The 11,775-nt window shown below is 39.4% G+C and overlaps 1 protein-coding gene across 1 annotated transcript; it reads right to left on the bottom strand.

The window, feature by feature from the left end:
* Nucleotides 1–5,691: 5,691 nt before the first annotated feature.
* Nucleotides 5,692–8,933, bottom strand: LOC115780106 (blue-sensitive opsin-like). Its single transcript, XM_030729096.1, has 5 exons — nt 8,409–8,933; nt 7,937–8,105; nt 7,638–7,803; nt 6,840–7,079; nt 5,692–6,329 (listed from the first exon to the last, which is right to left on the bottom strand). Exons 1-5 carry the CDS (start codon nt 8,785–8,787, stop codon nt 6,225–6,227), a joined length of 1,059 nt encoding a protein of 352 aa, XP_030584956.1. The 5' UTR covers nt 8,788–8,933; the 3' UTR covers nt 5,692–6,224.
* Between the last annotated feature and the right edge of the window lie 2,842 nt (nt 8,934–11,775).

The following is an 11,775-nucleotide window of genomic DNA, read 5'->3' on the forward strand; positions in this document are numbered from 1 at the left end:
TTGAAATAATAAAATGTAAAAAAAAAAATAAAAGAGAAGAGAATTCAAGATAAGCCAGGACAGCGTGGCTCTGTGTAGAAGACTTCATTTGGTTATGGGAAAGGCTTGTCAGTCAAAAGTTATTAATATAAAGTTGTTAGCAATTTCGTGAAAATGTTTTTCATATTCTTTCATGAGTCGCAAATTCCATCCTGCTTACATATTCTTGGCAAACAGCACTGAATGACAGCTATGTGTCTGGCATCGGAGCAGGATAGTGTGTGTTTATGAGATCTGCTCAGAGTCATAGTTGACAGCTTTTGTTGGAATATGTACGATGCAGCCATGGCAAATAAATAACAGTCATACAGCGTTATTATTTGCATTCTGCTTTTCTACAGACCCTTTCAAGTTTCAAAGGCAGTGCAGGAATTGTGTGTTGATGTGATAGCAGGGCACTCACAGTGAACACGGCTGTTCATTAAGTGCCTTAAACCTGCTCCAATGGCCAAAAGTAAAACGTTTGTATTGAAGTCTTTGAGAAACCAGCTCTTTGACTACTCTCTTCTACTAGGACCTCTCTAAACACTTAGTGTTTTATGAGTTTATGATCTCAGTTGTGAGTTTCGGGTCTTACTGAGTAAAACATGATGTTGAATTTAGTAAATTACACTCCCTGACAGAGTCAAGAGTTAACAGAGCAGCACAAAGAATCATTGTTTCAGGTTTGTAACAGTTTTGCTGGCGCAGGGAAATAAAACTTCATTCAGCTTTAAATGCACTATGTGTGACATTCAGCTTGATTATTAATTCATAGCCAATAGCAACTTTGAATTTGATAAACCAAATCCAGGACTGTCTGTGTAGATTCTCAGTTATCCAGGTCATAGTAGTCTCTGGAGCTTGAAAAAGGCGACTGGACTTCTTTTTGTTTCTTTTTGTTTCAAGAAACAAAAAGAAGTCCAGTCGCCTTTTTCAAGCTCCAGAGACCAAATCCAGGACTGAGTTCTCATCTATAATGCTAATGAGTCATTTACCACTTTGTTAGCATCACACAGTGTTTTTATAGGCCTATTATCTGGAACCTTTATCTTATGGTTGTTTTAGCTAACATTAGCTAAGATCTTAATATTTAAGTGTAGGCGTCACCCATGTGCCCTAACTTTTGACTGGTACTGTACTATATATAGTTAATTGTTGCAGTTATTGAGTGCCTAACCCAGGAACATCTCTGAAGTGTTTCCTCCTTAGACATGCTTTGCTAGACCTCAGCTGCAGCTGTCTTGTGTTGCTGGTTTGTTGGGGTCTTTGGACCCTCAGTTTTCAGTAAGTAAATAAGCTCAGTTGGGTTGAGGTGAGAGGACTGACTCAGCCATTTCAGAGCGTCTACCTGAAGAAGCCCGTGTTTGTTTTTGCTGTATGTTTCATCAATATCCGTGTACACCTTGGCGCCACCAGATCAGCATTTGACTCAGCAGTCAAATCATCAATAAAACAACAGCGTCCCAGTTCCACTAGCAGCGATGCATGCTAATACCGCTACGCTGCCTTCAAAATGTTTGACAAATGATGTGCAATACTTAATAAAAGCTTGCCACTTGCCATAATTCTGCTCCTAGTTCAGCTTGGTTTAACCAGTCATTTTTTTCCTGATGTTTCTGCTGTTAACTTGAAATTTTCATCTTGAGGAAAACCCCTGTTTTTATTTAGCTATCTCTTGATTGTACAGTTATTAATGTTCGAACTTTTAGGTCATTAATTTTTCATAAAAAATAAAATAATGATGATAATAATGATAATAAGTCATGGTTGTGGTGGTGGGAACAGTTTGAATATTGAATGAATGGCTACAGAAGCATTAGGTTCTCCAAAGGCTTACACAGCTCCAGTGCCTCCATCCACAAAACTGCTTCTTTATATGGGATCATGATGGGTATGACTGCTTTCTTGCACATCATGATCTGTGAGAAGTCTTCAGTAAAATCATGTGGAATACCAGGAGTGGGATGTGAAAAGTTGGTGTGTCACTGTCATTTAGGTTAACAGTTCTTTGTCCTCTGTGTCCACAGACTGTTTTTTTGTTTGTTCGTTTGCTTGCTCGCACTTTTCAGAGCCACAAGCCACTTTAATCTTTTTTTTTAATAGTCTATGATCTAAAATGACTAAAGCTGAGTTGTTTTCACTAAATTATGTTTAATAATTCGGGTGGAGGGAATTCGCTGTCTGATCTAGTGCCATCTAGAGGCCACAGTGGTCAGTACCACAGAAAGTGGAACATGTAGCCTAAGTTTAGAGCAGATTAACTAATGTAATCATTGTTAAACTTGATTAGGATGTTTTGTTTATGACAGGAAAAGCAGCCCAATGCTTAAGCAGCCCACTGGGCATACTCCTGAAAGTCCGGATTTGCCTCATTGACTGAGGACGATATTTCAGCATTAACGGTTTCAGTTTAGGCAACCTGTGCCTGTGCATAGTAGGTTACTAGTTCATTTCTGATGATTCAATCTCCATGTTTATTACCATGTTTGTCTTTATCGACTGTTTAGCGGTTTACCTTTATTCCAGAGCCTGTTGTGTGCTGAATGGAGCTCATTGTACTGCACTATAGTAGGGTAAATCAGCTCTTTGGCTGTAAATCATATTGAGTACACAACTCACATTTCTGCAGATATTTAAGTATATTTTTTCATGGGACAACACTGACAAAATGACACTTTGACACAATGAAAAGTAGTCTGTGTGCAGCTTATATAACAGTGTAAATTTATCTTCCCTCAAAATAACTCAGTATACAGCCATTAATGTCTAAACCAGCGGCAACAAAAGTGAGTACACCCCTAAGAGACTACACCCGTAAATGTCCAAATTGAGCACTGCTTGTCATTTCCCCTCTAAAATGTCATGTGACTCGTTAGTGTTACTAGGTCTCAGGGGTGCAGGTGTGTTCAGTTTTGTAGTACAGCTCTCACACTCTCTCATACTGGTCACTGAAAGTTCCAACATGGCACCTCATGGCAAAGAACTCTCTGAGGATCTTAAGAGACGAATTGTTGCGCTACATGAAGACTGTTATATAAGCTGCACACAGACGACTTTTCATTGTGTCAAAGTGTCATTTTGTCAGTGTTGTCCCATGAAAAGATCTACTTAAATATAAGCAGAAATGTGAGGGGTGTACTCACTTTTGTGATACACTGTAAAGTAGCTGTCAGGTTTTCAATTTTCTTATTTTGAAAGAAATTCCTCATCTTCAAAGCCCTGTGGTGACAATCAGCTGAGGATTCACTGTGGATCTTCTATTGGCTACAATAGTAGCACTGCATCAGTGTTCCTCGCTGAAGATCTTGGAGGGCAGCAGCTCTGTCGCTGCGCTTTCTCTTGTCTTAGCTGTAAACCTCTGACCTATTTGACGCAGTGAAATGTGAGCAAAGAGTTTTCATCTCTGAGCAGACCAAAGCAGATTATACGGACAACTCAGGTTCTTCCACAAAACAGATTAACAGAGTAATTACTTTTGGCATGTTCTCTCCATAACACTTTAATCTCTCCGGAACAACGGTTCACTTCAGGAGAAAGCTAAGGGTAATCAAAGCTGCTATAGTGGTTTATGTTAATCCTTAACTCTGCACTTTTGTTGAGCCCACTTCTTGCACGGGTTGCTGACTCGCAGATTTGATAAGAACTCTTCCTTGGACAAGGACTTTACACCAGGAAAAGGATGGACCCGAAAGCTGGAGGAAGTTGTAAATTTTCTTTTATTTTCCACTTTTGTATTTCCAACTATGTCTCTTTTCCTGCTAATGCCTGCCAAATTTTTCACTTTAGTCTATGAAGCAGCAGGGGGTTAAACAAAGCCATTTTTGATATGCGAAGTTAACTAGGAAGGTGTTTGTTTTGTTTTTTAAATTTTGACTGCTATTTTCATGTGACGATGTGATGTTTCGAGGGTAGGTCTGGAATTCCGCTAGTTCTGAACTATTCATGTTTGTCAAAAGTTCACTACTAGCAGAACTCGGATCTGCTCCCGACTATCGACGGGTATCTCCATGACCATCGTCACTAGGGGTGAAGGTCTGGTTTATTCATTCGCTGTCCTAAATAATTTGCAGTCATTAACTTGCAGTGACAGGTAATGACTGCAAATTACTGCACCGGAATGACATGAACCAGCTCCACCTTTGCCACTTTTCATTCTCTAGTGTTCAATTCACACCAGATAATCCTCATGTATTTGTAATCTGTCTTTGAGTGAGGATTTGATGACCAAATTCCTCTTGCTTTCATTCCTTTTCTCCTCCTGCACAGATTTCCATGTTTGATCAGGCTGACATTCACTTCTTTGCAACAGTATGACAGCATGTAACCTCATGTTTGAGTTTTCAGTATTATTGTAAGAGCTGTTTTTGTGTCTACACTCCATTTCTGACTAAAACTATGCAAAACTCTGAGAGGAAAAACTGTAAAGTCATCTAGTAAACTGCAGGCTTGCAGGTAAGAATGAGACACTAAAACTTTTAAGACAAAAACAAAATTAAACTGAAAAGTTCCACTGATTTCCAAGAGATCATTCACAGTTGTACAGTTACAGTACACATCTGCCAGAGAATTAGTCCCATTTCACAGGGAGCACGTGTGGGATAGTCTAGAATGAATGGATCCCTGTGGAGTCGTAGACCCAAAGTGTAACTTAAAAAAAACTTAAGGAATTTTCATTTAGGTTTTTGATAGAAAGGGCAGAGAGAGAGTGTACATAGTATACAGCTGTAGAAAAACACTAATCTATGTAAACAAAAAACAGAGAATATTTGGCTGCAGCTGCCTGAAAAAAGTGACTTTTGACCATCACAGCCACCCTGAATATACAGTTTCTGATACGCACATGTGGGCTTTTGTTTAGATTTAATCAAACATTTGCTGTAATTATTATCTTCTGGAAGTGAATGCCTTAGAAGCTGTGTGTGTGTGTGTGTGTGTGTGTGTGTGAGTGTGTGTGTGTGTGTGTGTGTGTGTGTGTGTGTGTGTGTGTGTGTGAGTGTGTGTGTGTGTGTGTGTGTGTGTGTGTGTGTGTGTGTGTGTGTGTGTGTGTGTGTGTGTGTGTGTGTGTGTGTGTGTGTGTATTTTAGCTGTCAAGCCCCATTCATTCATACTCATTAAGGACTATCTTGCAAGTACACTCCAGGTAAATTGTAAACCAATTTTGGTGCAATGAGATTAACAGGCTCTCTGTTAAGCTCTATTGGAACTGCTGTGAGGCATCATTAGTTATGACGCTGTCAAAGGCCAAATGCTAAAGATCTACATTTTTGCACTGCAGTAAGTGTCCTGCGTGTAAATCTCATTTATTAATTAATTAGTTTTATCCCGTTTATCTGTGATTAATGCAGGGTTTCAAAAATATTAAAAGAGACTTGGAAGTAAGAGTTACATTCTGAGCATCTGATAAGCAAAACAACAAATCCGTCAGCTGTGAATAAACCAGGAAAGTGGGTTTGGTTTGTTTGTTTGTGTCTTAATTTTCTTTTCTCAAGTCTGTTTCAAAGTAAACGTCTACAGGAGTGTGTTTTTGCTGCATTTGCTGGCTTACTATGTATAGGCGTGTGTGTGTGTGTGTGTGTGTGAGAGAGAGAGAGAGAGAGAGAGAGAGAAAAACTAGTGAGACTAGAAACATTTCATTGACTTCAATAACACTGATGCGCATTTGTGGATTTTCCCACTGATTTCATGAGCCCAGCTCTCTGATGAGCTGATCCAGGAGCAGTAACAGTTTCTAAAGTGAATATAAGCAGCAACAACTGTTTATTGACTCTTTCTTACACTACAACATGGGCTATATACATTAAAAATATAAACAAGGATATATTTGAGTCTTGCTATAATAACTGTGGTACAACTTATCAAACATAGTTACAGAAATTTCGATCATTCTCCGAGCATTTTTGAAGCCTGATATGGGTTTTGATGACCTGAATCTTTTTGTGAAAAGAAAAAGATATTTAAATACAAAATAATAACACCAAAAAAAGTTATTCTTTTGTCTCATAGCCATGGTTATGTGCAGTGAATAGCCTTTTTAAAGACACAAATAGTTGCTTAATCAATGAAATTATTTATTTATTGCATTTTATTTTTTACATTTTTCTGCATAAAACTATCTGTAAGAATAGCAAAAATAAATTTGTCATATTTGTGTCAATACGGTGCTTGGTCCAGTATGTGATCCATGCAAATTAGGCATGAACAACCTACGCAGGTCCGACTTTAGAGACTTCAGTGGCTGACTGACTTGTTGTTGACTCGTCCTCATCACCTCCACTCATCCCGAGCATCTTCCTTAAACACGAACGGAACTGAAAGAGAACAAAGATGAGCACTCTGGTTACTTCCTATTATTCTGTGTAAAACTCCTTGTAAAAAAGTATCTTTGCCATCACATTGAAATGTCTCAGGGGACATGAATGACAATGACAGGCCACCACTGAGTGCAGCATTAGCACGTTACCAATAGTGATGGATGAGAGACAAGAGCTGGCACAACAAGCAAAAGTCAGAAAATTATTATTTACTCCCTCTTTAATAATTATTATTTTGCAGGGGATTCATTTTGCAATACATGAGTGTATTCTTTTTGTTCTATATGTATTTAGGCTTCTCTATTTAGGCTATCAGATTCTCTCTCTGAGGATGGGCCAAGCCTTTTGCATTTTCCAGCAGCCACCATTAGAGGGCGTCAGTGGCAGGGGTTCATGCTTGTTCCTCTGTTTAAACTAAGTATGGCTTCAGTTCAGTCAAATGGATGCAAAGTTAATCTCCTGCTTACACAAAGCTTCTATTTCAAACTGAGTTGCCAGTGAATTTACCTGCTTATTGAGGAGGATGTAAATGACAGGGTTGTAGACCGTGGAGGCCTTTGAGAAACAGGAGGGTATAGTGGCCAGTCTCAGGTCAAATGGCTGCCCACGGTTATTGACTATCCAAAGAGCAAAGGAGGCATATGGCATCCAGCACACCAGAAACCCGAACACCATGATGACCACCATCTTGGTCACTTCCTTTTCCGCCTTCTGGGTGGAGGCAGACTCAGCTTGGGCCTTCACTGCCTTTTGAGACAGAAAAGTTGTGAGAATCGGCATTAGCACGGAAAATTGTAGGTCTAAAAATATTTTTTCCTTCATTCCCACCTCTTCATGATTTATTTTGCTTTATGGTATTTCTCTGTAATAAGCAACTAATAACTAGAAGTACTCAGAGAGCGCAAACCTCCGCCAAGGCCATAGGGTCACTGACGCTGTAATACGTGTATTTAAATACTGTGAAATAATCTTTCATCTTTCCCAGACAACAATAACCCCCTATTCCGCAATAGGGAAGAATCCTTAAAAAAATTCCTGGATCCAGATCGTGATCCGGATCACCGCCAAAATTTAATCACTTCTTCCTCTTGTCATTTCCAACCACTCCACAAAATTTCAGCGAAATCCGTTCATAACTTTTGGAGCAATCCTGCTGACAAACAAACAGACAGACAGACAAACAAACCAGCGCGACCGAAAACATAACCTCCTTGGCAGAGGTAAAAAACACCACACAAAACAAGTCACACGTAATCGGCCTAAACCAAGTATATGACAGTAGGTAACCCATGTCATATAGCTTACCGATTTCAGCATGAGCAGAAGCTGTGAGTAGCAGAAGATGATGGTACAGAAAGGGACAGCAAAGCAGAAGCAGAAGAGGTATATCACATAGGTTTCATTGTTAAACTTGTTGCCTGCTGTGTACCAATCTGGGCCACAGGAACATTGCATGCCTTCTGGGATATACCTAAAGAGAGAAACAATGAATCGTTAATATAGTATATGTATGGAGGTGTCTATTATGTTGATCATTAACCTTAGAAATAAGAGATAATTTACAGGAAAGATAAGGTCATATGCTCTAATCAAGACTCACTCACCTGCTCCATCCAACCAGAGGAGGAACTGCAGCGCTCATAGCGCAGACCCAAGTCAGTCCACAGCATGCTACAGCATGGCTTGATCTGAAGGCAAAGTTCCCAAGTGGTTTGCACACAACCAGCCATCTCTCAAATGCTATCACAGCAAGAGACCACAGGCTAACCATGCCTGCAACGAGACAAAAATAATGATAATAATGGTAAAAGAATATGAAGAATACTATAAGGCATGCAAATCTTTGTGTAAGATGAGGCAATCAGGACCAATTAAAATAATATATAATCTGTAGTCTTTCTTATCACAGGTCGATTTCTCTATTTTTCTTACAAATAAAGGCACAATAAGTGTTTGCATGACAAAAACTGACATAAGCAAAATCTCCAACAGCTAAATAATTTAAATTCTAGGGCAACAATGTAACATGTAACCAATTTTCTTTTACTTAGCAGAATTTATAATTATGCTCCCTACCACCAACAGTCGCTGTAAATCCTTCGATCTTGCATCCAACTGGACCAAGGTACATGTATCTAAAGGCAAAACAGACGAAGCAGGTGAAGGAGCCCACAGTGGAGACAAGCAGGTTTGCCACAGCCAAGTTCACCAGGATGTAGTTCAGATGAGAGCGGAGCTTCTTGTATTTAACAGTACATCCAATAGTGAGGACATTGATCGCTGTACCAGCCACCCACAAAACAAACATAAATGCCGACATCGAATAAAAGATCAGTGGACTTCCTAAATGGTCCTGAGGGACCAGGTATGGACTAAAGGCTGTGATATTGTTAGTGTCCAGGGGGATGGGGATCCAGAAGTCTTCTGGGAACTCTTCAGGACGATTTCCTCTCATTTTCTCAGATTTTGTGTTAAATAAAAATCTAAAGCGCCGTTAATAAAGATATTAAATACAACTACTTTAAAAGATTGCAAATAAACTGCATCTAAATAGCACTGAGAGATTTAGTGTTTTCTTCTGTCTTATATCTGGGATGTGCTCCTGTCTGATGGGGCGTTAACGCGGCATTTATAGGAACTTTGATCATCACTAAGGCTCAACATAATTGGCTAAACGACAGGATTTAAAGCTTTCCTTGCATTCCCATAACAACATACCCTTCCTATGAGCTAAAACACAGATTACTATCGCATTACCAGACTTGGCAAGGATCATCTCGTTTCATCCTATTGTAAGAGCACTGTTTTTGTGATCCATATAATCGCATCTACAGTGACTTCCAGGAGGTCAGATGCTTGTGTTTTACCTTCAGTAATCTCAGTTGTGCTGCTTTATAATTTTTTTTTCTGGTACAATTACTTTTCACCATGAAGCAGCCTTCAGTCTTCTTGAGAAGCATCCTGATCTAATTTTAAAATTTGAAGAAAAAAACTTTGGCTGTCTGTTCTTCATTTATTTTGCCAACCACTTGTCAGATCTACTTTAAATTCAGTGGCTAGGGAACAGTAAGCGCAGTACTAAACTTGAAATTTTTTGAATGAGCAGTAGTCTAATTTTTGGGGTCTCCTCCTATTGCTAAGCAACATTATTAAATCTGTAAATCAAATCCATTTACTGCAGAGGATATCCTCTGTGACCTCTTAATTATGTCACCACTTCAGACAGCATAGCTTATAATCCTCTGCTGGAATGAAAGCTGAAAAAAAAAATATCATGCTGGATATCTATACTGATGTGGACTGGGTAATGTGTTAGGAACGAAAGGCCGCCACATTGTTTGATAGAAATGAAAATTATCAACCTACAGAGGGCTAAATTCAAAGACACCCTAGAAATCAAAGTGAAAAAAATTCTTGCATTTTGCTGAAATTTCATTTCAACAACTCAAAATGGTACTAATTTTCACCAGTTTGTATGATCCCCACTTGCTTCTATGTGTGTCTGACAACATCAGGGTATGCTCCTAATGAGGCAATGGATGGTGTCCTGGGGGATCTCCTCCCAGATCTGGACCAGGGGATCACTGAGATCCTGGACAGTCTGAGGCGGAAGTCTTCTATTGTATTTAGGTAAGGCAAGCATGGGGTCCAGTCAATGGTATCAATTCCTTCATCCTCCAGGAACAGCCTGGATACTCTCACCACATGAGAACAGGTATTATCATGCACCAGGAAGAACCCAGGACCCACCGCACCTGGTTTTACAATGGGTCCAAGGATTTCATCCTGATACCTAATGGCAGTCAGGGTGCAATGTCTGATTCACCCTTTCACACACAGTCATACAAGCACTTTATCCTACATCTACGTGCTTTCTCTCTAGCATTCATACACATTCAAACTCCGATGAACACATCTGGAGCAACTCAGGGTTCAGTATCTTGCCCAAGGATACTTTGAGTGGCAAACTGAAAAAGCCAGGGCTCAAACCACCAACCTTCCAACTAGTAGATGACCTGCTCTACCTTCTGAGCCACAGCCAGCCACAAGTACACCTGCTGTTAATTTCATTAACACCAAAGCAGCTGAAACTGATTAACAACCCCCTCTGCTACTTAACTGACCATCAATATCCCAAAAGTTTAATCAACTTAATGCTGTATGCTGATTAAAAATTGTTCCTTTCATTTTTTGAGCAGTATATTGTGCCACTGACAGGTTTAGTTTATAACACTGATGATCTTGTTACAGTACCATGAACGGGGAAGCCTCAGATCTTGGCATTTATGTGGATGCTACTTTGAGATGGCACATGGCAATGGCCCCGGCAGCAAGCCGGACAATATTCAGGACTAAGATCACAAAAACATCTTAGGGATGGCTTGAGTTAATAGTCCAAAGTCCAAGCCGTTGACCTGGCATCCAAATTCATCAGATCTTAGTGCGATGAAGCATCTGCCTCCACAGAGGCCTCAATCCACAAGAAGCAAGAATCCATGCTATTGGTCCTGTACCTACCCCTATGGGTCAGAGTCTTCTTGGTATACAATACTGTAAAATTTAAACATGTGTACTTGAAAACAAGGTTCTGTAACCACTGTTTTTTTTTAAACCTTTTCCTTTGAAGTTTATTTCAGCAAGCTACTTTTTGAAGCCTTGTGTACATTTTATTTTATTTTGTACACAGTGTATCAGACAAAAGCTAGCTGCAGTCTCCAGCTTCAGACCAATCAGGTTCTTTGGAATCACTAAGGAAAACACAGTTAGCTAGTCACTACTGTCAGTCATGCCACTAAGTTAACAAAATACATAAACCTGTGTCTAACATAACTGTGAATGAGAAAGCACAAGCCACGATTAATATGTCACTTGTAGTAAAGTTATTATTCATCTGAAGTTGCATCTCTTAAATGTTCAATGTCTTGATGTGGTAAATGCATGTATATGCAGTATACATATGCAATAATTTGGAAAATGCACTTGTACAGAGAAGAGGTTTTTTTTTTTTAACTGCTGCATTAAGGAAATTGCTCCTGGTGCTCAAAAGCGCTGTCTTTGTTTGAAACAGTGGAGTGTGATGACTTTTCCTGAAAGATGAGCGGAGACGATGACACGCTCCTCCCCCCAGGAATCTTCCTCTACTGTTTAACAAGACAAATTGGACCAAATTAATATATTCCATTTTGCGGCACCTGCCTTTTTATTCATTTATATAAACTGGTAGCCTCTTCCATCTTGCTGCATGCTTCCTGGCTGAAGAACTCTTAAATATTACTACTTCTGTAGCTATCATCTAAATATTCACTATTAGATTCAAGATTCAAGAAGATTTTATTGTCGTTATATGTAAACATACAACGAAATTTGCATTCCAGACCTATTAGCTGACAATGATGAGTGCTGGATGAATTTTTTAGAGCCATTGCTTTTGCAAACGTAGCAA

The sequence above is a fragment of the Archocentrus centrarchus genome, chromosome 5, assembly GCF_007364275.1.
Source record: "Archocentrus centrarchus isolate MPI-CPG fArcCen1 chromosome 5, fArcCen1, whole genome shotgun sequence".
Classification (NCBI taxonomy): Eukaryota; Metazoa; Chordata; class Actinopteri; order Cichliformes; family Cichlidae; genus Archocentrus; species Archocentrus centrarchus.

Coding starts and splice junctions, on each gene's coding strand:
- LOC115780106 (XM_030729096.1), bottom strand. CDS start 8,787: ATGAGAGGAAATCGTCCTGAAGAGTTCCCAGAAGACTTCTGGATCCCC. Junction 7,804..7,936: donor CCTCTGGTTGGATGGAGCAG/GTGAGTGAGTCT, acceptor TTCTCTCTTTAG/GTATATCCCAGAAGGCATGC. Junction 7,080..7,637: donor TTCTGCTCATGCTGAAATCG/GTAAGCTATATG, acceptor CTGTCTCAAAAG/GCAGTGAAGGCCCAAGCTGA.